The sequence below is a fragment of the Glandiceps talaboti genome, chromosome 3 (assembly GCF_964340395.1).
Source record: "Glandiceps talaboti chromosome 3, keGlaTala1.1, whole genome shotgun sequence".
Classification (NCBI taxonomy): Eukaryota; Metazoa; Hemichordata; class Enteropneusta; family Spengelidae; genus Glandiceps; species Glandiceps talaboti.
Window position 1 is genome coordinate 21898503 of NC_135551.1, and position 26031 is coordinate 21924533.

At 35.9% G+C, this 26031-nt stretch overlaps 3 protein-coding genes across 3 annotated transcripts in view; 1 reads left to right on the forward strand and 2 right to left on the reverse strand.

Moving 5' to 3' along the window:
- Window positions 1-4543, reverse strand: part of LOC144432498 (C-type mannose receptor 2-like) — an 8323-nt gene extending 3780 nt beyond the window's left edge. The window contains exons 1-4 of the mRNA XM_078120716.1: window positions 4443-4543; window positions 2945-3034; window positions 1821-1973; window positions 284-369 (exon numbers count right to left, since the gene is read on the reverse strand). Of these exons, the coding sequence (XP_077976842.1) occupies window positions 284-369; window positions 1821-1973; window positions 2945-3014 (309 nt within the window). The 5' untranslated portion in view covers window positions 3015-3034; window positions 4443-4543. The remainder of the gene's footprint in view (window positions 1-283; window positions 370-1820; window positions 1974-2944; window positions 3035-4442) is intronic.
- A 4529-nt stretch (window positions 4544-9072) lies between these two features.
- On the reverse strand, window positions 9073-20655 carry LOC144432495 (cysteine and histidine-rich domain-containing protein 1-like). Its single transcript, XM_078120713.1, has 10 exons — window positions 20474-20655; window positions 16117-16223; window positions 15715-15798; window positions 14713-14774; window positions 14127-14224; window positions 13850-13914; window positions 13320-13390; window positions 12646-12774; window positions 11138-11300; window positions 9073-10262 (listed from the first exon to the last, which is right to left on the reverse strand). Exons 1-10 carry the CDS (start codon window positions 20547-20549, stop codon window positions 10152-10154), a joined length of 966 nt encoding a protein of 321 aa, XP_077976839.1. The 5' UTR covers window positions 20550-20655; the 3' UTR covers window positions 9073-10151.
- A 3565-nt stretch (window positions 20656-24220) lies between these two features.
- Window positions 24221-26031, forward strand: part of LOC144432953 (cation-independent mannose-6-phosphate receptor-like) — a 47044-nt gene continuing 45233 nt past the window's right edge. The window contains exon 1 of the mRNA XM_078121266.1: window positions 24221-24392. Within this exon, the coding sequence (XP_077977392.1) occupies window positions 24235-24392 (158 nt within the window). The 5' untranslated portion in view covers window positions 24221-24234. The remainder of the gene's footprint in view (window positions 24393-26031) is intronic.

Below are 26031 nucleotides of genomic sequence, written 5' to 3' on the forward strand. Positions count from 1 at the left end.
ATATAAATTGCTTATCTAGTAAGCTAGCGAGCGGGGAGAATGATATTCTAACTACTTAAACTAGAGCTCTTATTTGATATGTTTCCGACGACTTGCAAAATGAAAAATAACCATTTGAGAGAGCATTCTCATGTTGGGCAAAACTAAAAAAAGACACTGGGCTAACAAAATACTAGTATAATAACAGTTGAAAAAATGATAATAGGTTTATTCCTACGTGATCTTTTATCTTAGCCAGTTATGTCTGCGTAATAAAGTTAATAAATAAGTTGTGATTTCCTACCTCTGAACCGTCTTGCCACTGCCAAGTGCCTTCGGAATTACTATCGGTAGCACCAATCCAAAGAGTGTTTGCATCACGGGAAAAACCTGTGCAGATATATCAATTTTACATGTTAACAATATACAACTCGTAACACTCAAGTACAATGTTTTCCCTGCTTGTCTAAAATCGTTTACAACATCAATATCAAGTATAATAGTATACTGTTAGCTATGCTTTAATTATTAGTCAAATAAGTGGTTACTCGGATGCAATTAATCTGTAAACAATGTTATTACCGGTACAAAGGAAAGTTCGTAATAAAACTACTAGAGAGTAAAAATAAACGTCATAAGATGTCACTTAGGGCTATACATAATCACAGTTGTGAGACTCTCATTACACTGTAATTAGTTTGTTGCGTGTTAGCTGACAACAATGTTCACAAATTGACAGTTGGAAAGGCCATATATATTAAGCTCATGATTAAACCAATGTTATGATTTGAATGCCATATACGATTGTGGCAAGTAGAACATTGCACGACTTGACATGTTTGCTTCATACAAAACAAAACTATACAATCTTCTATCCTAAGCATCGCTCACATTATCCTACTAACTCACAGGCTATAGCGTTCAACTCTCTCCGAACTTTGCCTATTAGTCGATTTTCGTGCATTTTCGGTATTGCCGATTTACGCTCCGAAAATCCTTTAGGCATATTCAGGATGGAGCCATCAGACAGTTGATGTCTCGAGGAACGCGTTGATGCAAAACACCACTGAAATTGGTCATGTTCCAGGGTAGTTACAGCTGTTTGAACATTCCTTATTTCTGACTTTATGAATTTATAATTAACAATTTCGAACTAAACATTTCAATATAACTTGGAATTGTAGCAAAACAATGGAAGTAAAAATCGAATTTCTCGAAACATGATCTCTCAATACATTGTTATTGCAAGTTGAGAGAGTGTTTTTATCATTTGCAAATTCGTGTTCAAAGCCATATGCTATTAAAGTGGCCATATGGATGAGAATTTGATATTTCTTTTGGAATTTTATTTGATAAAATAGCTTCACTATGTTTTTCTACTTGAAAAAATAATGCGAAAGAGCATATACCAAGTCCATGTTCATAACTCAATACATTGCAAAAAGATGCAAACAGTGTAAAAAGTTTGTTATTGTACGTACAATAACAAACATTTTATACATTGTTTAATGTTTTACATTTTATTGAGTTGCGAATGTGGACTTTGTATATGTTATTTCACATTATTTTTTCTAGTAGAAAAACATAGTGAAGCTGTTTTATCAAATACAATTCCAAAATAAATATCAAATTCTCATCCATATGGCCACTTTAATGGAAAGCGTTGTGTTGCATATCTGTTTTCCATAGTGGTCTGATGAATTTAATTTAATTACATTGGGTAAACAAACGATGAAGGGGGTTAAACGGGAATGGCGAGTATAAAAGGCCCCCTTCTGTTGTAATATACATGTTTTATCGACACATAGTTTGCAAACCTAGGTATATTCGTGAAAACTTACCATAGAGGAACAGGTTCTCTTCTGCATTGTCGATAGTGACAAGACTACCCCCTTTGCCTTCACAAATTGTCTTACTTTCTCCATAGGTGTATTTCTGAAATTCGTAGGCATAGTAACACTTTCCTTGGAAGTACTCCCACTCCGACTCACATCCTGGGAATCAAAAGAACACATAAACTCAAATAGTAAGAAATCTCTCACTTGATATCTGTTTTGATGGTTGTTATGTTCAAGTACCCATAGCTGTAAACATTTGAATGTACGTTAGATCATAGAGAGTGTAATAACTCCAGTCAGGGTCCGCACCCTAAAATCAACGATCCCGATTTCGGCCACTTACTGAACTACTATGTTAAATGTACAAAGTCTAACTATTGGCAATTTAACAATTTTAGTGAATATATTGTTGGTTGCTACTTGTCTGATAAAAAATAATAATACCCCATTTACAGTTAGTGCAATATCATCTGAATTGATTTTCATGGAGTGGGACCGTGCGGTGCAAATGTGTGATTCCGGCGACTAATACGTAAATAAATAAATAAATAAATAAATAAATAAATAAATAAATAAATAAATAAATAAATAAATAAATAAATAAATAAATAAATAAATAAATAAATAAATAAATAAATAAATAAATACATACATACATACATACATACATACATACATACATACATACATACATACATACATACATACATAAATAAAATAATAAATAAATAAATAGATAGATAGATAAATAGATAGATAGATAGATAGATAGATAAATAGATAAATAAATAAATAAGTAAGTAAGTAAGTAAGTAAGTAAGTAAGTAAGTAAGTAAGTAAGTAAGTAAATAAATAAATAAATAAGTAAATCAATCGATCAATAAAGTTCATTTTATGTCCATCCCCACTTAAACTAATAATGGTATATAATCAAAACACAAAATCAAAATGTGAGTCTTATCTCTGGCGGTAAAGTTTCAGTGAAATACAAGGAAGGGGCAAATAGATGACAAACATGATGAACACACCCATGAGATGGGTTAGATGAATAAGTACGCATACGTAATCGATAATGACCACTGAAATAAATATCTGACTTCTTGAGCAAGATGAAAACAATAACATACCTCCATGGCCAGCATACGCAGATACTGTAGTGAATAGTACAGTCGATAGAATTACAACAAGTGATTTCATTGTGTCTTTACTTTCGAAATCTAAAAACAAGAGAAAATGACAATCAGAATCATCAGGTAGAAGAGTGCCCTTACTATCGTACCTTGAAATCCTTAGCTTGGTACAAGCTACTACTGCCAAATGCTGTTGCTGAAATTCATAAATTTCATAAAATCTCTTTCATAGCAGTATTTAACATCTCGCTGTTCTAGCAGGCGTTACTGCCATACTGAACAAAACTGAACAAAAAAGGAACTACACTTCATACCAAGTATTTTAATCGATACGGTCACATGTAGAAGGCATACTACTTTTCGAGAGCACAGACTTAAATGAGAAGAATGGGTAGAGCATGCTGTCGGTGGCCGAGTGGTTATACCACTTGCCTCTTACCACTGTGGTTGTGGTTCAAACCCATTCTGGATTCGATTAAATTTACCACACTGTAAGTAAGAAGAGTGTCGTTCATTTTGACTCTACCGAACAGAGCATTTCCACTTGCATTAACACTGAACCCATGAGGGGTGGTCTGAACTGGGCTTCTTGGGAGACAAGTGTTTATATACTTAGAGAATTATCCAGTATTAAAAAAAGATTGTTATTATTTCAAAACATGAAACTCTTTGACAATTGTAACAAATGAAAAATTATCCAGTGGAAATCTCAACCACCTCTTTGAAACACAATAATATATACAATACACATGAGGACAATTTAGTTTCCTTCTTCGTCTCATTGAGTATACAAGTGCTTCTGCCATCATGTTTACTACAACAGCGTTCTTGCTACAAAGAGTATATGTTTCATCTATACCATCAAATTGAATGTAAATTTAGTTGGTATCTGTTCTTTGTTCCAGAACTTTCCATGGGCAGTTTACAAGGATTGAACAATTCATTGCCAATCACATCTCGCGACGTTTCGGCATGTTTTGTTTTAACTAACACTGGGAAAATCACCATATTATTTCACATGAGACCCTCTTTTCCGGTTGAGACGCGCATAGGAAATCCCCGTCACGAATATTTTACCTGGTCAGTCCAAGATATGATCTGTACAAAATAACTCTAACACTGGTCATGCACAAGAAGTTCATAATTTATTGCACTGATCATGAAAACAGTGAACATCGAGAACAGAAATCGATCTGGGACGGAAAAAGTCATGGATTACGACAAAGTTATTCAGTGTCACAAAACAGACCCGGGTTACACTACCTTGGCCCGGATCAAATCTTGGTATTATTTTTCAACTCTGTCGGCCCGGGTCGAAATGTTAGGCCTCTGACGATGCCATTGCATTTAATTACTTCAAGAGATTGGAGAAGAAAAATCTCTTTGGAACATATAGAACATTACAAGTAGACATAAATATATTCATGTAAAACTGCAATGTGGTCAACCCTTACGTATGCCATCATCATACACAGAACTGAAACCAAGAACTTACCTGTTAACTGTCAGAAGTAACAACTGTATTACGAACAAATGCACGAATGTGTTCAAGCTCTCTTTGATCACGTTATATTAAACTTTTAATTTGCATGAACACAAAAGAGGCATGTTTTGTGACAACTATTTCCGTTTTTATGTACAATTGCAGGTACAATTATTTCATTTCGATTTCATCAGTTGTTAATAAAGAAAAATATTGACATCAAGTATTTTAATGGATGAGGATTTGGTATTTATTTTGGATTTTCAATTTATAAAACAATTTTATCATGGCGTTCCACTTGAAATGTGAAACAATATTGTCCAAGTCTTAATACATTGCAAAACGCTCAAAAAATGTGTTACAAACTTATTTATCGAACGTACAATAACACACATTTTACACATTTATTATGCTTTTGCAATTTATTGAACTGCAAACAAGAACTTGGCATATGGTGTGTCACATTGATTTGTTAAGAAGGAAAAGTGATGATAAATTTTTTGTAAATTAAAAATCAAAAATAAGTACCCAATCCTCATCCACATGGCCACTTTAATTCAATCAATAGTCAGTATCGCATGATTTTGGTCGAATGCAACATCAACGATCATTTGGATGTGGTGTTGCCTCTATGACACTTACTAACCTTTGACTACTACAGGCACATGTGTTTCCACCGCTGTTGCTATTTCGATACTATACATGGTTATTTCATCAGATCTAGAAGGGGAAAATAAACACCTATCTTAATGACTTTCTGCTTCATTCAAAATTACAATGTTGATTACCTATGCTATAGTTAACTATACGAAGTTTTAAAGTAAGATTACAAAATATCAATAGTGTATTTAGATGTTATTTTTCTTCCCTCAGCCAATGAAAATATGAGTGACCTAAGGTCTTTGTCACTACGAGTCGATAGACGAGTTGCGACAATTCTTGGGTCACTAGTAGTTTCCGGAAAATAATAACATCTAAGGGAGAGATCAGTTTTTACGGCCAGGGGTGGGCCGGCGACTTCTTGTTCGTGTTGTACTTAAAAATAGTGACCCCCACCTGTGATTCATCCACAAAACAATCCAACCCCATCTGACAAATACAAAAACACACTGACCCCCCCCCCCCCCGACATCTGTTGACAAGAAATATTCTTCGTGTGCTTGCAAAAGACACTCTAGATTCTCAAAGCACAATACAGCACACTGCATAGTTATTTCTTACATTTACAATAATTTTAAATGTATCTGGTAAATTGCTGTCCCAAATTCATTGCTTCACATGTATAAAGATCTTTAGACAGGAACCCTGTGTGAAGTATGATTGTCTGTTCATGGACATGCAAAATATTCATGGTTTAGTAACCAAAATTTCTAGGATATCTCTTAGATTGAGTGAACTATTACCATTATAGATTAATTCAGCTAATTGTAAAGTACAATATTAGAAATGGAGTTAATATAATTGTAAACCTAGGGGTTTCAGTAATAAGTTTCAAAGTAGGGAGAGAACTGGAAACAGTATGGGGAGAAGTGCACGCTACGCGCGTGTGCGGCTGCTTTACAAGCTGCTATACAAGGGGTTGGGGGGTTGGGAGGGGTAAGAGCCTTTTGAAAAATTTTGAGCACCACTCAGAAGTAAAACACAACTTAGTTATATCGTAAAAGTATGACTAATTTTAGGGTTTCAAAAGTTTACATCATTTCAAGTCATATTGACACAAATGATAATACAAAAAGATCAAGTAGAAAGTTAGAAAAGTTTGGGAAAACATGCACAGTGGAGGTCAGTACGTTACCAGTTAGATTAGAGATACAAATTCATTAAATATTTGAAAGTGTGTCTCTGTTGGCTGTGTTTGTGTACAATTCAACATGTTCAGGTCAATGGAGGCACAGATTTTAGAGTCAGTCCATCCAGATAAATTTCAAGGTATTTCATTTCTTATGTGTTTATGGTTTATTGTATGCACATACATTTGTTGTATGGATATTTAAGTACAGCAGGGTCGTTTATGATTTCGTTCAGTTGTTGAAAATAAGGTAACCCCCCCCCCATTATTCACTTTGTAAAAATAATGACACCCCCACCCTTCTTTCAGTCCCAAATTAAGGTGCCCCCCCCCCGATCGATTTACAGGCGGTCCCCCCGGCCGTAATAACTGATCGCTCCCTAAATATGGCAATTTTGAACGTTTTGACTCATATTTCGAACAAAGCAGAACCTTACGAAATGCATTTACAGTAATCGTTTAAAACCTTTCACAAAAAGAGAATTTACATGGTCAGAAAGAAGAGGTGATATTAAAAAAGTGGATGTGATGTTTGTCCTACCAGCAATTCTTCTAGATATCGTATGTCATGTCATGTCTTGTGTAGGCGTTCTACACAGTGCAGTCAGAGAGAACGAGTGTTAATTAAATCAACTGGACGCGTACGTGCGCGGAATAAGCTGAGGTCATTAGGTGATGTCGTGGACTCGTGACGCTTACGATATCCAATGTTTGAATTATCTACTGGTTTGGTAGGGATGTACAACCTTGGTACTGAGGTAGCCACTTACCATACTTTAGACCGAGTTAGATAGATCGGTCCCATTTTAGACCAAGACACTTGGTAGGTGCCCCCATCTAGGGCACATCCAATACGTAGGAAGGCGGTGGGTGGAAGTGGGGGGGGGGGGAGTAATGCGAAGTATTTCTTATAACCTGTGACCCTCAAAGATACCATTTTCAAAAGTGATAATATTGGTAAAATGATATCGATATCACAACTGATAACTCACCAATGTCGAAACCAAAGAGTCAACAAGTAAGACATTGGACAGTTGTAGAAACCGACAAACAAAGGATGGAAGAAATATTTGCACCGGGTCAAAGTCTGTTTTACTCTATCATTGTGTTGGAATGATATGGAACCACGACTGTAATGATATTTCTGTCACAAAATGAATAAAACCTAAATTGGATATATTGTTTGCTTTACCAGCAAGTCTTACAGATGTAATATTTATTGGTATGTGTAATTAAATCTACATGACTGGCAGAAGTAAAATTATTTATAACCACTACGAACGTGTATCAACTCTGCTTAAATAAGTGGATATGAGAATTTAACAAAACTCAATCTGATAGTAAGCATTAATTTATGTTTTTATTTTTGTCTAGATGGTTAAAGAATTGATGGAACAGAGTGAGCGATTTATTATGACAAATTTAACTAATCAATTCAAAATGGGGTTCTTTATTACATATTGTCTTGTTCTCGAATATTTTTGTATCTTCATTTTCTTTTCTTCCTGTTTTCTGTATTTGTTTGACCCCTCGTCGGGGGACATTCTAAGCTCTCCGATCCCCTCTGGTTTCTAATTCAGTGTCGTGTAACCTTCTGTACTGTACTATTTCTCTCTTTGCAAGTCCCCAGTCTGAAATTATACCTGTGACACTGGCTCTCGTGTATAAAAAAAAATGTATGCTTGGTCTCACATTTCAACCATTGGTGGCGCTGTACTACACACTGTAATCAGTATCCTGGCTGGTTGAGTTATGTATTGGGCAATCAGTATGCATACATGAATCAACATGATATACCGAATTATTGCACAGTTTAATACAGCATAAAATTTATCACCATAGATCTATACTTTACCACTTCTTGAAAGCCTCAATGCTGCCATCTGTTTCTGGGTGGCTGAAGCACTCGGGCAAGATTTGACAGAGTAAACAAGACAACAACAGCAATGCTCATATTGCCAAAATACTACAGCCAAGCTCTAAATAACCAGCAGCGGTTACAATCAAGCAAATAATGTCCAGTTATCTAGCAGCCACTCGAACCATTAGACCCTAACAACTCCAGTGTGCTACCCACTATACAGAAAGCATGGTGCTCACAACATCCTTACCACCTGGGCCATGCACAATGCTTGACAGGTTTCTGCTATGCTACAAAAGTATTCTATCTTCCTTTAAATAGTGGTAATCTGGTAGTGAAATGTGGTAATAGTGGTAATGACAATATTATAATAATAATGACGAGAAATCACTGATCCGAATGTCCATGTATGTGTGTCAAGTAGAATGTCAGAGTATGCTTCGATGTTGAAGACATGCACATCATATGCTGATCATTATGCAAATAATTATGCAAATATAAATGTTATTGATATGTAAAATAGTATGCAAATTAGCAATCACACTTGCAAGCTAAACTCCAGGGGGAGAACACTGAACTGCTGAATATTTGAAGACAAGTTGTATAAACAGATATACACAGACTAAGAAACTCACAAACGTCACATTTTAATAACCAAAGCATTTGTTATTGTCACTTTATTATAAATAGTTTAATTGTTAGAGATTGTTTACAAGCAACAACAATGCTCAACTTTTAAGCGCAGAATTTTAACTGACTGTAATCACAGTCACAAAATTGACAACAACAAAAAACAGCAACAAGAAACATTGTGTACACTTGATTGACTGGCATTTCTTAAAACAATATACAGGCCATTCATTCTGTAGTCCCTCTTTATTCACAATGTACACAACAGAGTTTATTTTTTACACCGATCAACATTGAAATACACAGGGGAACACCACTCCAGGAAATGAAAGCATTTTTGTCAACTTTTTTTTGGGGGGGGGGGGGGTGAGGGGGGTGTTTCTGGTGAATGATTTTATGATCTCGCACAATTGCCAATAAACTCCAAGCTGAAACTTGTGTCATATTCATTGTTCTATGACCCTCTTAGCAGTGATCCAGTGTTGCAATAATAAATAATCATGGCCCCTGAGAGCATATTACCTTCAGATAAATAGTCATGAATAGTCATCGTTCATCCAATAAATATACATGTCTGTTAAAACCTATGAGGCACTGCCAGACCACTGCAAGGACACTGAATGTGAAGCAAGTTTCAATTTGGCATTCCTTGGCACTTGCATTAAAATTATGGGATGTAATATCATGAATGACTCTCAAGAACCCAAAATTTATTTCCTGGAGTGGCGTTCCCCCCTTTAAGGTATAATGAATCTCTGGTAATAATTTCTCTGAAAAATCAAAGTTCTTAAATCTCTCCAACAGTTTGCTATATATAAGCTTGCTCCTGGTCCTTTTGAAATAATATAAGAAATTTGGAGGTTCATCAGCTTCTCTTTTGAGGAAATGAATGTTCAGTGGCCATATTGAATTTGGTGGCCATATTGGAATCGGTGGCCATATTGGATTCTAAAATGACTTAATTTTGATATCAGTTTGACCTTTATTCAAAATATTTGTATTTCCTTGATTTTAAATGGGTTTGGGTTTTCTTGAACAAAGTAACAGCAAAAGATTCCAATTTTTACATTTGAAGTACATGCTATCTTTAATATACTGTAAACCATGATAGCAAAAAATATGCCAGAGTTTATACCCGTCAAATACAGAGTGTAGAAATCTGGTAAAACTCCATAGATTTTCACATCCTGGTACCTTACTTTTGCTGGGGATCTCTGGTAAAATACCTTAGGAAGTCAGGTTGATTTTACCCACTTACCACTATCGCAAAGCAAGGAATGTTAGACACGTTAAAATAACATAGAGATAGCGCATACATTTATTTTAAAAGTTGTTAAATTTTTTTTGACATTTGGTAGAACTTTTTTCAGTTTATTTTGTTCATTAATTTACAATATTCATATGAATGTCTTGAAAGTGTAATGATATATTACAGGTCACTTTATTCGTCTTTATGTTCCAATGTTTTCCAAGATACAGGATCTGCTTTTTTTAGCTTGATTTCCACCTTTGAACCAAGTAGATTGACTGTAGATTTAGATGGATCTATTACCTAGAGAAAAGAAGAAAACAAAAACATGGTTGAAATTGACAGTGCAATGACTAAGATTTACTGCAATGACTGAGATTGACTATGCAATGACTAAGATTGACTGCAATGACTAAGATTTACTGCAAGACTACTACAATGATTAAGATTGACTATGCAAAGACTGAGATTGACTATGCAATGACAGATCGACTATGCAAAGAGTGACACTGACAATGCAATGACTGAGATTGACTATGCAGTGACACTGACAATGCAATGACTGAGATTGACTGTGCAATGACAGATCGACTATGCAATGACTGAGATTGACTATGGAATGACTGAGATTGACTTGCAATGACTGACGTGCAATGAGAGACTATGCAATGACAGATCAACTATGCAGAGACTGAGATTGACTATGCAATGACTGAGATCGACTATGCAGAGACTGAGATTGACTATGCAATGACTGAGATCGACTATGCAGAGACTGAGATTGACTATGCAATGACTGAGATTGACTTGCAATGACTGACGTGCAATGAGAGACTTTGTAATGACAGATCAACTATGCAGAGACTGAGATTGACTATGCAATGACTGAGATTGACTATGCAATGACTGAGATTGACTTGCAATGACTGACGTGCAATGAGAGACTATGCAATGACAGATCAACTATGCAGAGACTGAGATTGACTTTGCAGAGATTGAGATTGACTTTGCAATGACTGACTATACAATGACAGATCAACTATGCAGAGACTGAGATCGGCTATGCAATGACTGAGACTATGTAATGATTTAGATCAACTATAGAAAGACTGACAGTACATGTGAGAATAACAAAAAAATAGCGATCACATCAATATTTGTACACAATTGCTTCTTACCCCATACAGTATAAACTCCTGTTGGAAAAGGCTTTCCTCCGTACCAAATACAATATTTATAAACGCGGAGACTTGGTTGACTTCAACAAATGTTAATTCTGGATTGGTTACTTTAGAAAATACTGATATACATACAAAGTTACCAGTTTGATGCCAATCATACCTAGGAATAAGGAAAACAAAAGACACATGAAGTGTTTAGTATCCAGCAGTATATAAAAAGTTTTCACAAGACGGCTTGTTCAGCAATCAGTGCCATCTATACCTATCATTTAGAGACAAGTAAGGAAGAATGTGAACAACACTTCAACTGTAAATAGGTTCTAACTACATGCTAAGATAACAGGTTTCTATCAGTGTTCCCTCTGGTATTATTTTTACACCAGCGTTCTGAGATCAGTAACACCCATAGTTACTAGTTGGAGACCAGTGGGATAGCAGTAACAGCAATACCTGTAGTTACCTGTTGGAGACCAAGAGGTAGCAGTAACAGTAATACCTGTAGTTACTAGTTGGAGACCAAGGGGTAGCAGTAACAGTAATACCTGTAGTTACTAGTTGGAGACCAAGGGGATTCCCACTGGAGAAACAGGATTGTTCTGTGACCAACTCAAACCTAGGGTGAGTGTTTCTCAGATTCCATGGATAGGCTGTATCACTCAGCTGTGTGTCACTCACAAGATGAGTGCACAACTGGAGAGGGGGGACGACAACTCCTAGAGTAAAGACTCAAACAGTCAGGGTGTCACAAGGGGCCTGGTGCTATGTTTACCAGGCCTTGGTGACTCCGGATTCAGTGGTTCGGAGTATGATTGTAGTGATATCAAGCGGACACTCAGTAATTACAAAAGGGCTAGACATCCGTATCCTTGTCATTCTATTCTGGGAAAACACATGATTTAGTTGTTTATTTCATCAAGACAGTCATCCAGGGTGATGCTCATTATCAATACTGTCATCTAGGACTAGCTATAACAATCTTATTCTAGTCACTAAAATGAGTCATCAGTATTATTTGTCCAAGATTATCAGACAGCTAAAGACAATATGGTAAATAAACAAGTGGGATACTGCAAGAGAATGCACATTAATCCCTAAAAAAAAAATATGAGCTGAATTGGAGCACAAAAGTCTTTGTTTTCACAATGGTGTGTCATCTTTATGCCAAGTTTGAATGACACTGGTTTGCGATGTTAAACTCACAGGACAGTGTTTCAATCCCAGGTTCTCACATCAGTGTCATCGTATCAGTGGAGCCATAAGGATTACATAGGATTATTCTTCAGTTATTGACCATATTTCTTGATAGTCTGCTATACAACTGGGTTTTTTTTCACACCTACATGTTAATCCTCATGTGAGCAAGGCATCTGAAGATACTGGGTGTATAGAAACACAAATGGACAGATGGGTGGATGGAGCCAAATATAGTAGCACCCCCTGTGCATTGTCCACTGGGATTAACAATGCTCACTACAAGTGTCCAATTCGTTATCATATATACTAACCTACAAGCAGCTGTCTTTTTACTATCATCTTTTTTTGTCCAGACATGTTGACCTGTTGCACAGCCTGCCTGAGCTAGAAAATTATTAAAGTCTGACGTTTTCCGCCGGCAACATGACCAGTATTTCATCCTGTTGATCAGATATACAAAATGGTTACAAAGTTATGAAAAAACATGATTTTATTTTGGTTTACATGCATGCAGTATTATCATTTGTATATCATCTGTTAAACTTCAAATACTAACAGAGAAAGGTCTCTGGACAGTCTATTATTACCTAGAAATGCAACATTGTTCACACATTTCTGAAGCTGTACTAGTTCATTCAGGGGTGTTATCTAGTTTGCAATCGATCCCCCCACCCCCTAACACACACACTTTACCGCCACACAACCACACTTAATCCCACACATATATACAGAAACACTTATCGCCACCCACTCAGCCAGCCACACCCATCTACCCCCACCAACACCCACAGACAGACACACACACACACACACACACACACACACACACACACACACACACACACACACACACACACACACACACACACACACACACACAAATAGGAGTGTATTAAATTTCATTATTGACTGAATAAAAAGCCTCTAAATTTCAAGAATTACACATAAATTAGATGTGATGTGATGTAGAGTGTCTTACACCTACCCTTCATGGAATATTGGCACACCAGGATGGTGATTACACACATCAACATTACTAGTCTCATTTTCGTAACACTGAAACAAAAAATATAAATATTTATATCAATCGTGCATAATGTAAGTGATGGAAAAATCATAAAATGATACTACACCCCACAACAGTGTGAGTGAGTGAGAGAGAGAGAGAGAGAGAGAGAGAGAGAGAGAGAGAGAGAGAGAGATAGAGAGAGAGAGGAGAGAGATAGATAGATAGAGAGAGAGAGAAAGAGAGAGAGAGAGAGAGAGACAGAGAGAGAGAGACAGAGAGAGACAGAGAGAGACAGAGAGAGAGAGACAGAGAGAGACAGAGAGAGACAGAGAGACAGATCAGAGAGAGACAGAGAGAGACAGAGAGAGACAGAGAGACAGAGAGACAGATCAGAGAGCGATCAGAGAAAACGGAAACAACTACTCATATATTAACAAGACTAGGGCGGCTAACATGTAAGGGTTGACCAGCAGGGTACAACCGTTACTCATTGGAGTTAACATTACCTTGTTGCAACCACTGTTTTTACAGGAGGTCCCAACTTGTACTTTGGCACTACCAGCCTCTTCATCTGTTGATGAAATAATACAATCCATTAAATACATGTAAAGGAGCCGAAAGAGGAATTTTTCACTTCTATATCAAGTTTATCTCCAATACTTGTAACACCTAATTTACAAGTACAGTCTCTCAAAAATAACATTGACACATTTTGATGGGCACCAACTGACCACAGGGCAAAGTAGACAGAAAGAAGTTCAAGTACTGTAAAAATATACTTACCAGCTGTCTTTTCAGCTACAGTTTTCTTCTTTCTATCTAAAGCTGCCTTTAATGACTGCCCAACAGTGGCTTGCAACTTTATCCTAGGTTCATTAACACTGTAATAACATTTATACAAATGATTATTTCTACAGTCACTTGCATATCTTTTAACTAAGCAATAGTCTATGAAAAAATTGACATAGACCCCTGTGTGTGTGTGGTGGTGGGGGGGGAGGTGTTTGTGTATGTGTGTGCATGCCTGCATGGTATGTATATATGTATGTGCATGCATATACATGTGTGTGTGTGTATCTCTCTCTCTCTCTCTCTCTCTCTCTCTCTCTCTCTCTCTCTCTCTCTCTCTCTCTCTCTCTCTCTCTCTCTCTCTCTCTCTCTCTCTCTCTCTCTCTCTCTCTCTCTCTCTCTCTCTCTCTCTCTCTCTCTCTCTCTCTCTCTCTCTCTCTCTCTCTCTCTCTCTCTCTCTCTCTCTCTCTCTCTCTCTCTCTCTCTCCTCCCTCCCTCCCTCCCTCCCTCCCTCCCTCCCTCCCTCCCTCCCTCCCTCCCTCCCTCCCTCTCCCTCTGGAAATGATTCTCATATTCTTACCTTGGTCTATCAATACAATTCCTTAATGGAGGGCGCTGAGGGGGTTCCACAGTTATTACTTCCTGTTGAGAGATAAAAAAAAATATGTCAGTTAATCTTCAAGTCAAGAGACCTTGTTAACATGATAATTCGGAATTATTATGGTTTATATACCTATAATTCTATGAGATTTTGTCTTGTTAATGCATGCTTCTAGAGGATTTACATTGGTTTACATTGACACATGGATCAAAGGTGAATTCTGTTGTAATACGTCCTTCTAGAAACGTAACACAGCCTGACGTAAAATGTCACAAAATAGGGTAAGAATACTTGCACCCTGTCATAATCAAATGTGATCCAAATCACATCATGAGACTTAGGGTCAAACACAAGATATCGCAAGTGCTCAATAAAAGGACTACCGGTATGTTCTTTTAGGTGGGGGGGTCTGGTGTCAATGTGATTTCTTAACTTCATATTTGCACTTCTAACCAAATTTAGAAAACTATTCGCACCTTCAATGATAACAGGTTGTGTATTTACTACTGAGATGTTGATAAGTTGATAAAAATTTACTTTCAATGTGATATACAAGCAGTGCTGGGGTTCTGTTAATAATTCAATGCTTTATTATGGTATTTTTACATTGACTTGATTGTAGTGGTGTGACCACCATAATTTTCATCATGATTTACATAGTATCTAAACATGGCGATGTCACACTTGTGAATGTTTGTTTTGGGCGAGGGGTAAATGAACAATGTTCATTTATTGACCTTGTTTGGCATTGTGTGATTGCCATTATTGATAGTGGTATAAATATTTTGGTAATGTTTCTTATTCGTGAGGGTGAGCACATATTTAAAAGTCTTTTTTTTTTTTATTTGACAAAATTTCATGTATTTGACAATGAAAGTGAAAAGACATTAGACAATAGACAGTGGAGAAGCCATTGTCTATGGATAGACTCAATTTACATAACATTGTATAAACATGTTGATCAGTACACATTTTGCCTACCTCCCCATCAGGAATATTTGTATCTCCTGAAGATTTTTCAGGTTCTGGAGGTTTTTCATTGCTGTGTGGTCCATTTGTACAACCCTGTAAAAATATATCACATAAACTGTCAATCAACCAATCAGAATGATTCTTGTAAATGATGAACAATCAATTAGAATGTTTGTAATGTTGATAAGCCAATCAAAATGAATCTTTTAAATGTTAAACAACCAATCGAAATGAATCTTTTAAATGTCAAACAACCAATCAGAATAAATCTTTTAAATGTCAAACAACCAATCAGAATACATCTTTTAAATGTTAAACAACCAATCAGAATGAATTGTGTAATGTTGAAAATCCAATCAGGAAGACTCTTCTATATGTTTCATGTTATGCCTTGGTATTAATACAACTTACAGGTATATTCAAAAAGTCTGTAAAATCACGAGTTCTCTTTGGACAGCATGACCAACCCTTCAAAGCATCATGAAACACTGGAACTCCAGGATGATGTCGACATGAATCTGGAAAAAAAAAGAAACAGAAAGAAATTCAACTTTACGATCAAAATACACACTAAATTCAAGATAACATTACTCACAACACAATTCCTGTAAAGTGACAGAATGGTCATGACGTACGAGTTCCAGTGTAGTGTACTTGAGGTATTTGTGCGAGTGCTTGCAGTGTTCTCTGTGGCCGTACTTGGGATTATGATTTCAAATGTTATCCTAAACAGTAAATTTCCATAAAAATGACACTGTGCGATCATGCGCTTTTGTGTTCAACAAACCAGTGCGCCTTCATTTGCATATCATTTGCATGTAGGTATACAATAATGTTTTTGGCATTGCACTGTAGTGCAAATACTGTTAGTATGCACATGAACTGGTTCAAGTAATCTTTGGTACGTATGTAATAATTACTTCGCGTATCACAGGATTTGAAACTCTTTCACATCAGCCTTCCAAATATCTTAACACTACAACAAAGTAATGTGTGTCTTGATGAATTCAACCAGTGTGTCAGTGAGTCTAAGATATAGAAAATAACTGAAATACTTAGTATATCATCTCAAAATAAAACATTTAATTATCTATTTTATTAGATGGACTCTCCAGTTATCGCCATCATAAAAGTGCAGGCCAGTGTGGCACTGTCACAGTAAGCATGGTTATTAAAACTTATTATTGTTCACCGAGTCAGCAGAAAAAATTTCCACTGGCATGCAAGTCACTGAATGGTATGGCCTAAAAAAATAATTGTTTGGTTCCGGTTACCCAACCCTACCTAGCTTTTCACTGCCGACCCTAAACTTTTTTTTACGTTTTCAAAATTTTTTTTAAAAATTGTGAAGGCTCACGAGAAATATTGGATGAGGAAACTGACATCAACTTAAAAAGACAAAATAAAACTGTTCTCCCAATCTGTAATGGCATTTACATCTGATATGAAGAAATAAACAACATAGAGACCATTTGGAAAACAATGGAAAACCTGAACTAGACACACACAGAAAAAAATAAAATAAAATAAAATAAAAAATCGACCTACCCTACCTATTCTAAAATTGAACGTAATCGGAACCACACAATTGTTTTATTAGGCCATGGAGTTGATTCTATTTGTCATTCAATGTATGAGTCTAGACGGAAATGTTATTCCATGGCCCGGATTCTGTGCTGAGCTTATTTGGAATATGGAAATATCTGTGCAGTGAAAACAATTTCCAGACTATGGGTTCCAACTGCATGGAACAATCGACAAGGCCATTAGTAATTGTTTGAAGCAATTGAGAGATTGTACGAAATTAAAGAAGGAACATGAAATCATTTGAATATTGTGTCCCTGACAATCTTAATTGATCTCAAGTCAATTAAAAAATAGTGTACCACTCAAAAAATAAAAACTACAAATATGGTTTCTGCTAGGGGGTCTAACCCCATCAAATCCTTAAAAATCATCCAACATACCTCCCTAGCTTCCTTATAATTCTGTGGTTCTTCTCTAATTATGCAGTCTAGGTTTTTATCTGCATTGAACTATTTCCGACTACAACTGGTAAATTTATAGACTTGACCCTACACTGACCTGGAGATGGTTGCTAATTTGAACAGCTGATAACTGTTGCTATGACAATTAACATAAATCAAGATTACTTTCTCAATAGCTGTCAAGGTTTAACACTAACAACTGTAATACTGACAGTGTGAAAAACTTGTAATTTATGTCAATATACATTAGTAATTTGAGACTACCCTAAAAGTAATGTCATCAGTTTATAGCTTTTTTTTGGAAAGTTTACATACAATCCTAAGGCAGAAATTAAAAAAAAAAAATGTTGTTTCTGATATCATGGCTTCAGAAAATAATGTAGGTTGGAAATTTTATTTTATTTTTTGAAGACAATTATATGAGAACAAGACAAAGACAATATGCAGGCTGTACTGTATACAATTCATGTTATTGTCTGAAAAGACCTGGTTCTCTGGAATGGGATTTTTTTATTTTTTTTTTAATTACTAAACATACTTTGGCCAAAAGTTTACATGGAGATAGAAAGAATAAATTGTCACCATTTTACCTTCAAGTTCAATGTATGTAAAATGTTTAGGATCGGCGTCTTAAAGTAGGATCAGTCGGGTTATCAGAAACATAATTTTTTTTTTACTGGCCCAAGCAGATATGTGTCCTTCTGTGGTCTCATGCTAGTCATTCTGCAATACATCCATTCCTGGTTCTCAACTCACATTGCTGAGGTTGTCTTATTTGTGTGAAGTCAGTTGGAAAAAAGTTTCTCCAAGTTCAAGTATGATCCCATGATTTACAAGAGTAAGCGAGCTTTGACCTCATGAAAATCAGAGCCAACTCAACATGACAGTTGGAAGCTGGGATGGGCATATTCTATTGGTGTGCTGGGTAGGAGAAAATATAATTTGGTATGGATGTAAAAGAGTTGACTGACTATATCAAGGCTAAGGTCGAGTTGGGTTAAGGTTAGAATAGGGACAGGATACCGCTAGACTTCCAAGTAGCATAAACTTGATTAGTATCCATGGAAACCATCCAGTCTACATTTTTATAGCAGGATTTCCAACTTAGACTGTAAGATACATCGTGTCACTCTGACCTCATTTGCCTGAAAGGAGTTGGGTGATGTGTGAGTGTCCATCATGATGTACTTTTCAGACAATTCTAAACTCACAGCATTGATAATTTTCCTAGTGGTAGACTTCAGCTAAATCATCCAGCCTTCTTCAGCTTTCCATACATATCAAAAATCTCACCGTACGTTATGTACACACCTGAAGTCCATACAGATACCGTTAACCGGAAGTGCGGAAAAGTGTGTATTGTATAGGGTTCAATGACACAGACCTGTAATGTGACTGTTATCACTCTTACAATGTCATATGTCATAATCTATTTAAATCATAATTTGCCAAACTGTTCTACACCTGTCCCCAACGTTCATAAGAACATGACAATTTTGAATACCTTACAACATATATATAAGTACAACTTACGATCATAGAGTCAACTTGTTTCATTTTCAACTACGTTAATATGATTAATTAACATGTCACAGGCACCGGCTGCATTTATAAGGGTTTTATTTACTTGAAAATATACTTACGTAAAACCTCAATTAAACTACATGTATTCTAGTATCATGGTGTCAATGTTGATGACAATGTTCTGTGACATTACAATTGTCTTCTGACATTGTTAGAACAGTTGAAGGGATTTCCTTTTTTTAGACATGATACATTGAATTGTTTATGTTATATCTTAATTCCAGGTTTGAGTTCTGTAATCTGAGTTCCGTCAATTGCAAATAACAGTAAAGTAGTATGCTTCAGCAACTAGAACATTATGAATACCTTTATATTTAGAAGAAAAAAAATTACACCCCAACATATAAATTTAGGTTATGCCCCTTTACACAACTGTTTTCCCAAGGTTTTAGAGCCCTGGTAACACGAACAGATAGGGAATATGGTAAAACCTCGGAGACGTCCGAACCATATGATGTATCATAATATAGGCGGGGAACTCCCAGGTAAATAACACTTGGGACTCGGGTAGACATTACTCATTTATCGTCCTACATATAAAAAAAAACAACCTCCGAGATCGATTAAGAAAATGATCGATGCGTTGAGAAATACTGCTTATATAACCACAAACGTGAATTATAACAGACTATTATACAACGAACGACCTCGTGTCTATTATAGATTCATGATGTTATTAACATTCGTCCTTGAACGGCTAGGAATGGGATGACAGAAACGTGTTCATTTAGCCTGTCTATGACCGACAATAGCTTTTCCTGTATACAGATAAAAACGGCAATAAAACGAAAAAATACAAGATAAAAATAGGGCCTGGGTTTTCATGATTTGCAAATATTAGACTAACATTTACAAATAAGAGTAAGATAAATATTTGAAATTGTATTTTAAAAAATGTTACGAGACGGTCGAGACTGGTTGTGACAGGGAAAGAAATATACCTGGAAAATACTCGGAGACTACGACGCGTAATGGCGTCTTTATCGTAGGTGACAATGACTTATTAAAAAGGGGGAATGTAGCATTGATTAGCTGAATCTAAAACACATTTCATTAAAAGTGAAAGGTATGTCAGTTAAAACACTGCAGACAGCGGCGACCAGCACACTATGTAATCGAACAGCGGCAACTTTAATAAAAGAACTGTGTAGTGTGTATCATGGTGTACACATTACAAAGTGATTTTTAAACATTACCTGTGTTATTCTGGTCCAGATTAAACTTCTCGCCACAACCCCTGTTATAACATAGAACAGAATCCACGGTTGTCATGGTAATATTCTGGCAATTCACTCACACAAATACAGCCAAACCACTACCCGACGGGGAAGCTTCGAGAAAACGTGACAGCTGATTGCTTAGTGACCTTCGCTTCCGGGTCAAGGCCGATCGCCATCAACGACAAACTGGAATATTTCTTTCGTTTTTTTTTCATGACGTCATACTGTTCCAACGCATTTCCTGTGTCAAGTTCCAGTGCATGATTACATTTGATGATTAGTTTTGGCATTTTTCTGGTATCAGAACGTATAAAGAAGGAAGGTTGAGAATTTTCATCAATTGAGATAGTTAAAACAATAGTTTTAAGATGTTTAATGACCCATATACACGTGTGCACTATATCTTCTATGTGAAATAGAAAAGTTGTAGAATTATATTTTTTGAGGAATTTTAACATAATTAATGATATTCAGAAATTAAGCTATATCTTGATAACGCACACTTTAAATTCCATATAATTTGGCAAATACATCAAACACAATGTCCAAAGCCTATTGGAATACGGTATTAGACTCTCACACAGTCCGCGGAGCTTCGCATGGCTAAAACTTGGGTTGTTTTGTATGTACCGATAATTGTACTCGAATATCTCTGTACTGTGCGCCCTCATCGGTCACATAGGGCTAACATTTCGTTGACGTGGTGACACTCCGTGTTATGGCACAAGAGCCATATTTGTCATTACGGGATTTTCCTATTTCCTGGAAGCAAGTGGGGTTTCTTATCACTAAGTATTGTTTGTTGACAATATTTACAAATGTGACAATGCACTCTTACATAACACCTAGTCGACAGTTAACGTTGTAAATGTTTCTCGGCATTTCAACACTGAAACAAATTCCCGAAAGTTTGAGTTAATTTTCATTTTGCAAGTCAAAATCCCACCATCTTTATTTTAACAAAGAATAGTGGCGTATTTCATTGTGCAACTACTTTTCTCTCTCCATGATCACTGTAATTTAAAAGTCGACGTAGTTCACCGTCAGTGCAAGATTATTTTCAAGGAGTAAATCATATCAGGCAAAGCTAAGGTCAATGTTTCATATATCAGATATTATCAGTTTTATCGACCTATTTTAAGTGCTATTGCAAACAGCTTTAGAGATGCAAACAATGTTTATTATACCCGACTTGCTGGCTCACCAAGTTGGGTTTGTAGCACTTGAACGGCTAATAGAGAAAACCGTCATGTTTACATGTAAACAAATATGGCCAATTTCAAGCCCTATTGTGGTTACCGAGCTCGGCTTCACACTAACACGTCAACGAATGGTTAGCCCTATATAATATATAGTGTGATCGATGAGGGCGCACAGTACAAGGATATTCGGGTTTCTGCTGAAAATACATAGTGGCATATACTGTAGGAAAACGCTCAGACTGGGTCAAATCTACCCACTTTATCAATTCTTGACAGGAATATTACATAAAGACCTTGCCAATTGTTCTTCTATCGTTATTTATAGCACTGTGACATAAAAATTCATATGTTTTTGTGAAATGTAAACTTTCTAATCCATAAGTTTATTCAAGAAACTATGAGCGAAAAACCGGACCAAAATTTCCGGGAAAACAAGGTACTACTATAACATGTGTTTTATAGTGATGGGTACAGAAAAAAAAAACATATCTAGTATACCCCCATGATTATCTGTTTATTTGCTGGTTTCTTTAATTATTTTATTTGTCCCTATACTTGACGTTCGTTTGCTTGTTCATTTGTCATTTATTTGATAGCATATTTATTTATTTATTTATTTATTTATTTATTTATTTATTTATTTATTTATTTATTTGTTTGTTTGTTTGTTTGTTTGTTTGTTTGTTTGTTTGTTTTGTTTGTTTGTTTGTTTGTTTGTTTGTTTGTTTGTTTGTTTGTTTGTTTTGTTTTGTTTTGTTTTGTTTTGTTTTGTTTTGTTTTGTTTTGTTTTGTTTTGTTTTGTTTTGTTTTGTTTTGTTTTGTTTTGTTTTGTTTGTCACACGGTTCCTGGGTCCCCTGTGAGTTGACACGGGATATAGACACACGCTGCTTGCAGGTAACGTAACCCTCACATCAACACAAACTTATAAACTACACTACCTTGCCATCGGCCTGTGTTCGGTTCAGTCAATTATCGGATGCATATAGACGTTGTTTATGTATGAAGACAGTTCTTAATGTGTAGATTCCTTATGAAGGAAACAATGTACATTTTACAACATTTTGATTTCTTCCCATTGCTGTGTTGGCGGCAGTTTGCTGTCATTGGAGAGATAGTCCCAGTTTATAGAATAGAATAGAATAGAATAGAATAGAATAGAATAGAATAGAATAGAATAGAATAGAATAGAATAGAATAGAATAGAATAGAATAGAATAGAATAGAATTGCATCCGTTAAGAAAACTACAATTCTTCGTTATTAGATTTCCTGCAATAAGTATTTGGTGCTAAAACAAACTAGTAAATATATAAACTACAGTAATAATAGTTAAATAAGGTTTATACGAAAGTTTAAACTTTAGGTGAGATAAATGTAATACATAATATCTTTTAACTCTGCAGAATATTTTCTGTTTGATAAGCGCTGATTTTATGAAAGTTGTCAGTGCCATAAGTATGTGTCTTTGATCAGAGTTAAAAAGTCAGAGTAATAAATTTTGTTTCATTGTCTAGTTCTTTGAAATTGCCTAGACCATCGATTGCAATTAGTCTGGTATACATTTGTTGTCTCTCAATATAAAATATGAAGTGTATTTCATCTTCTGTCATATTGCAGGTCTTCTTCTTCCATTATAAGGATCAACTTCATAAATGAAGGCTCAGACCCTGGAAAGGTGTTACATAATCTGTTTTCTATCTCTATTTTTGGTCTTTTATGTCTTCCAATTTCAATTTGTAGATCATGTGAGCTCAGTCTAATTCTTGAAATTAAACCAACTTCCTCTCTATTTTTAATTGGCTGTCTGTATCTTATTGTGTAACAATTTGTAAGTTCTGAGCTTTGAGTCTTGTTTATCATTGCCTTTGGTCCATTTCTTGGTGAACTACACGTGTTCCAAAAAGTGTTCCTTTGTGGTATTATTGATGTTTGAAATTCCATATTCTTCTTTCATTTTGCAATTATTACAATTTAAGTACAAAAAAAATGAAAAGAAAAGAAAAACACCACAAAAGAATAGTTGCAAGTGAATCCTATGACGATAAATGGCATTTCCCAATCAATTCCATCCATCCAGACCTACCCATGGTCCAGAGATTGTGCAAACCAACTCATTTCTACAAATATATTACTCATGTGTCCGCAATTTAGAACCATCCCGATTAAATTCAAAACAGTTATCTGTACACGCCAACCATTAAAGTGTTTATAGTAGTTTAATAAAACATGAAATCTACGAATACAAATGTGATTTTATGCACGAAAATGGGTCAGACCACTAAAAATGAGGTTTTATTGAGAATGGCAACACATGGCTTGTCATAATGAACGAACGATATAGAGGTAAATAAAGCAATCGAGCCGTATTCACTAGATCAGATTGTACTCAATATGTCGCACATGTTGTGTGGTGGTGATGACGGCATGGCAGTGATTTTCACTGACCTTAGAATGACCCCACGGTATGACCATTGAACTCATGATCGTCATGTGATCTGACAGCTGACATCATCAGTGCGTCTGCGCTTACAATACATGTACAACATGGCGGAGTTCCGCAAACCTGCAGAACTATCTCGAGTTTATTTCTTGAAACTTCTGATTGTGTTGACTTTTTTGACATTGCACGTTGAAAGCAATGATCTGGTAAATTGTAAAGTTGGGGACTACGATCTCTCTCCACTCCAACCATGGTAAGTTTAGACTAGTTGTTTTTGTTCGTCAATGAATGCGTTTACGTTTAATTTTTATGCGTTACGCCGTTCGTTATATATCGCAAGACCGACATACATTAGTTCGGTTAATTGTGTGACATGGGCTCGGCGAGCCCCTCCCCCACCTGCCCGCACTGTCGGCTCCGGGTACCGTCTACTTGAAGATTCGCAATACGCATGTTAGAATAATAGTGGTAGTCTTTTGACGTTTGTCGCGCATGATGTAAAAAGTCCGACAACTCGAGAGTCGACTGCACTCTTCGCGATCAATCAATGAAGAATGAACGGGACACTGCAATTCATCAACAAGCAACCAAAGCAGGAAACGGATAAATGCACACAGACGTGAATATGTCAGAAATATTTCTGCATTTTGAGGAGTTTAGTGTGTTTCCTGATTTACATTGTGTTAGTATTAGTTACATCATAGACAATGACATCAATTTCAATGTATTTGTCCACAAAAACACGTGACGATGACGGTGATGGTCAAATCACTGAAATGCCCAAAATGAGGAAGTCTTATGTACATGTACGACATTGCCTATACTAAATTCTTATATATCTACAATATTGTCACTTTGATAAGAAAACTAACAGACTTGTACTGTTATTATGGCCAGACTTCTGATTTAACCTTGGTTTCAATGATGTGTGTTATTTCCAATAATTTCAGTTTGCCAACAATAATTGCAAACATTGCAAGTCAGGGCACAAGAAAATGTTGATAGATGGCATGCTTCTTTTCTAGTTACTCTGTTAAAAAGGAGCAATATATGACATATCACACACACACACACACACACACACACACACACACACACACACACACATGCTGAAATTTGAAAACATGTTTGTCGCTCTAAAAAATGGCAAAATGTACAAGATTTTGGGTTTTGACGACTTTCATTGTTCAAAGTAGAGTTTGCTAAATTACTGTCACCGTACACGTATGTACTCAGACTCAGGGTGTCCTGGTATAACCATGATGTCAAGAGCTGCCTGATGTGATAACACTCAAAACATCTAGAGTAAGATATGAGAAAATGTTGAAAAATATATAAGTAAACTCATAAAATGTAAACTGTAGATTTGAAATTGTGTAAATATATGTTTTTCATCTCTGAAATTTAAAATCATTCATTATCAACATTTTAAGTCTATTGACATTGTGCATATTTCCTTTGGTACTGTACTGTACATGTATCATATGTGTGGATTGAAAAGAAGTGGGTGTAGAGATTGCAAGTGGTTGAAAACAAAAATGAAACTCTTGCATTGCCCACTTGTCTAGTTTTTTCCCAGTCATATAGTTTCACATAATAATTCTCAAGAATTGAATTGTGTACAGCAAAAAGCATATATGATAATATCGCTGTGTGATTGTAGAGTAGGCGGGTACATAATTTAACAGAGTTCATAAAATCTGTAGTAGAGTTCCAAACTCATTTTGAAGTGGTTCCTGACCACAGTTACATGTATGGTGTTGTAGTGTAGATTTCTACCTCTCAGTGTTGGCTTTGAAATCATGGCAAACAAACTGTGTGAAGTTCATAAAGTTGTATGCGGGTAGGTCAATTCCTATCAATAGAAAGGTCAACTAAGTATTATTAATTTA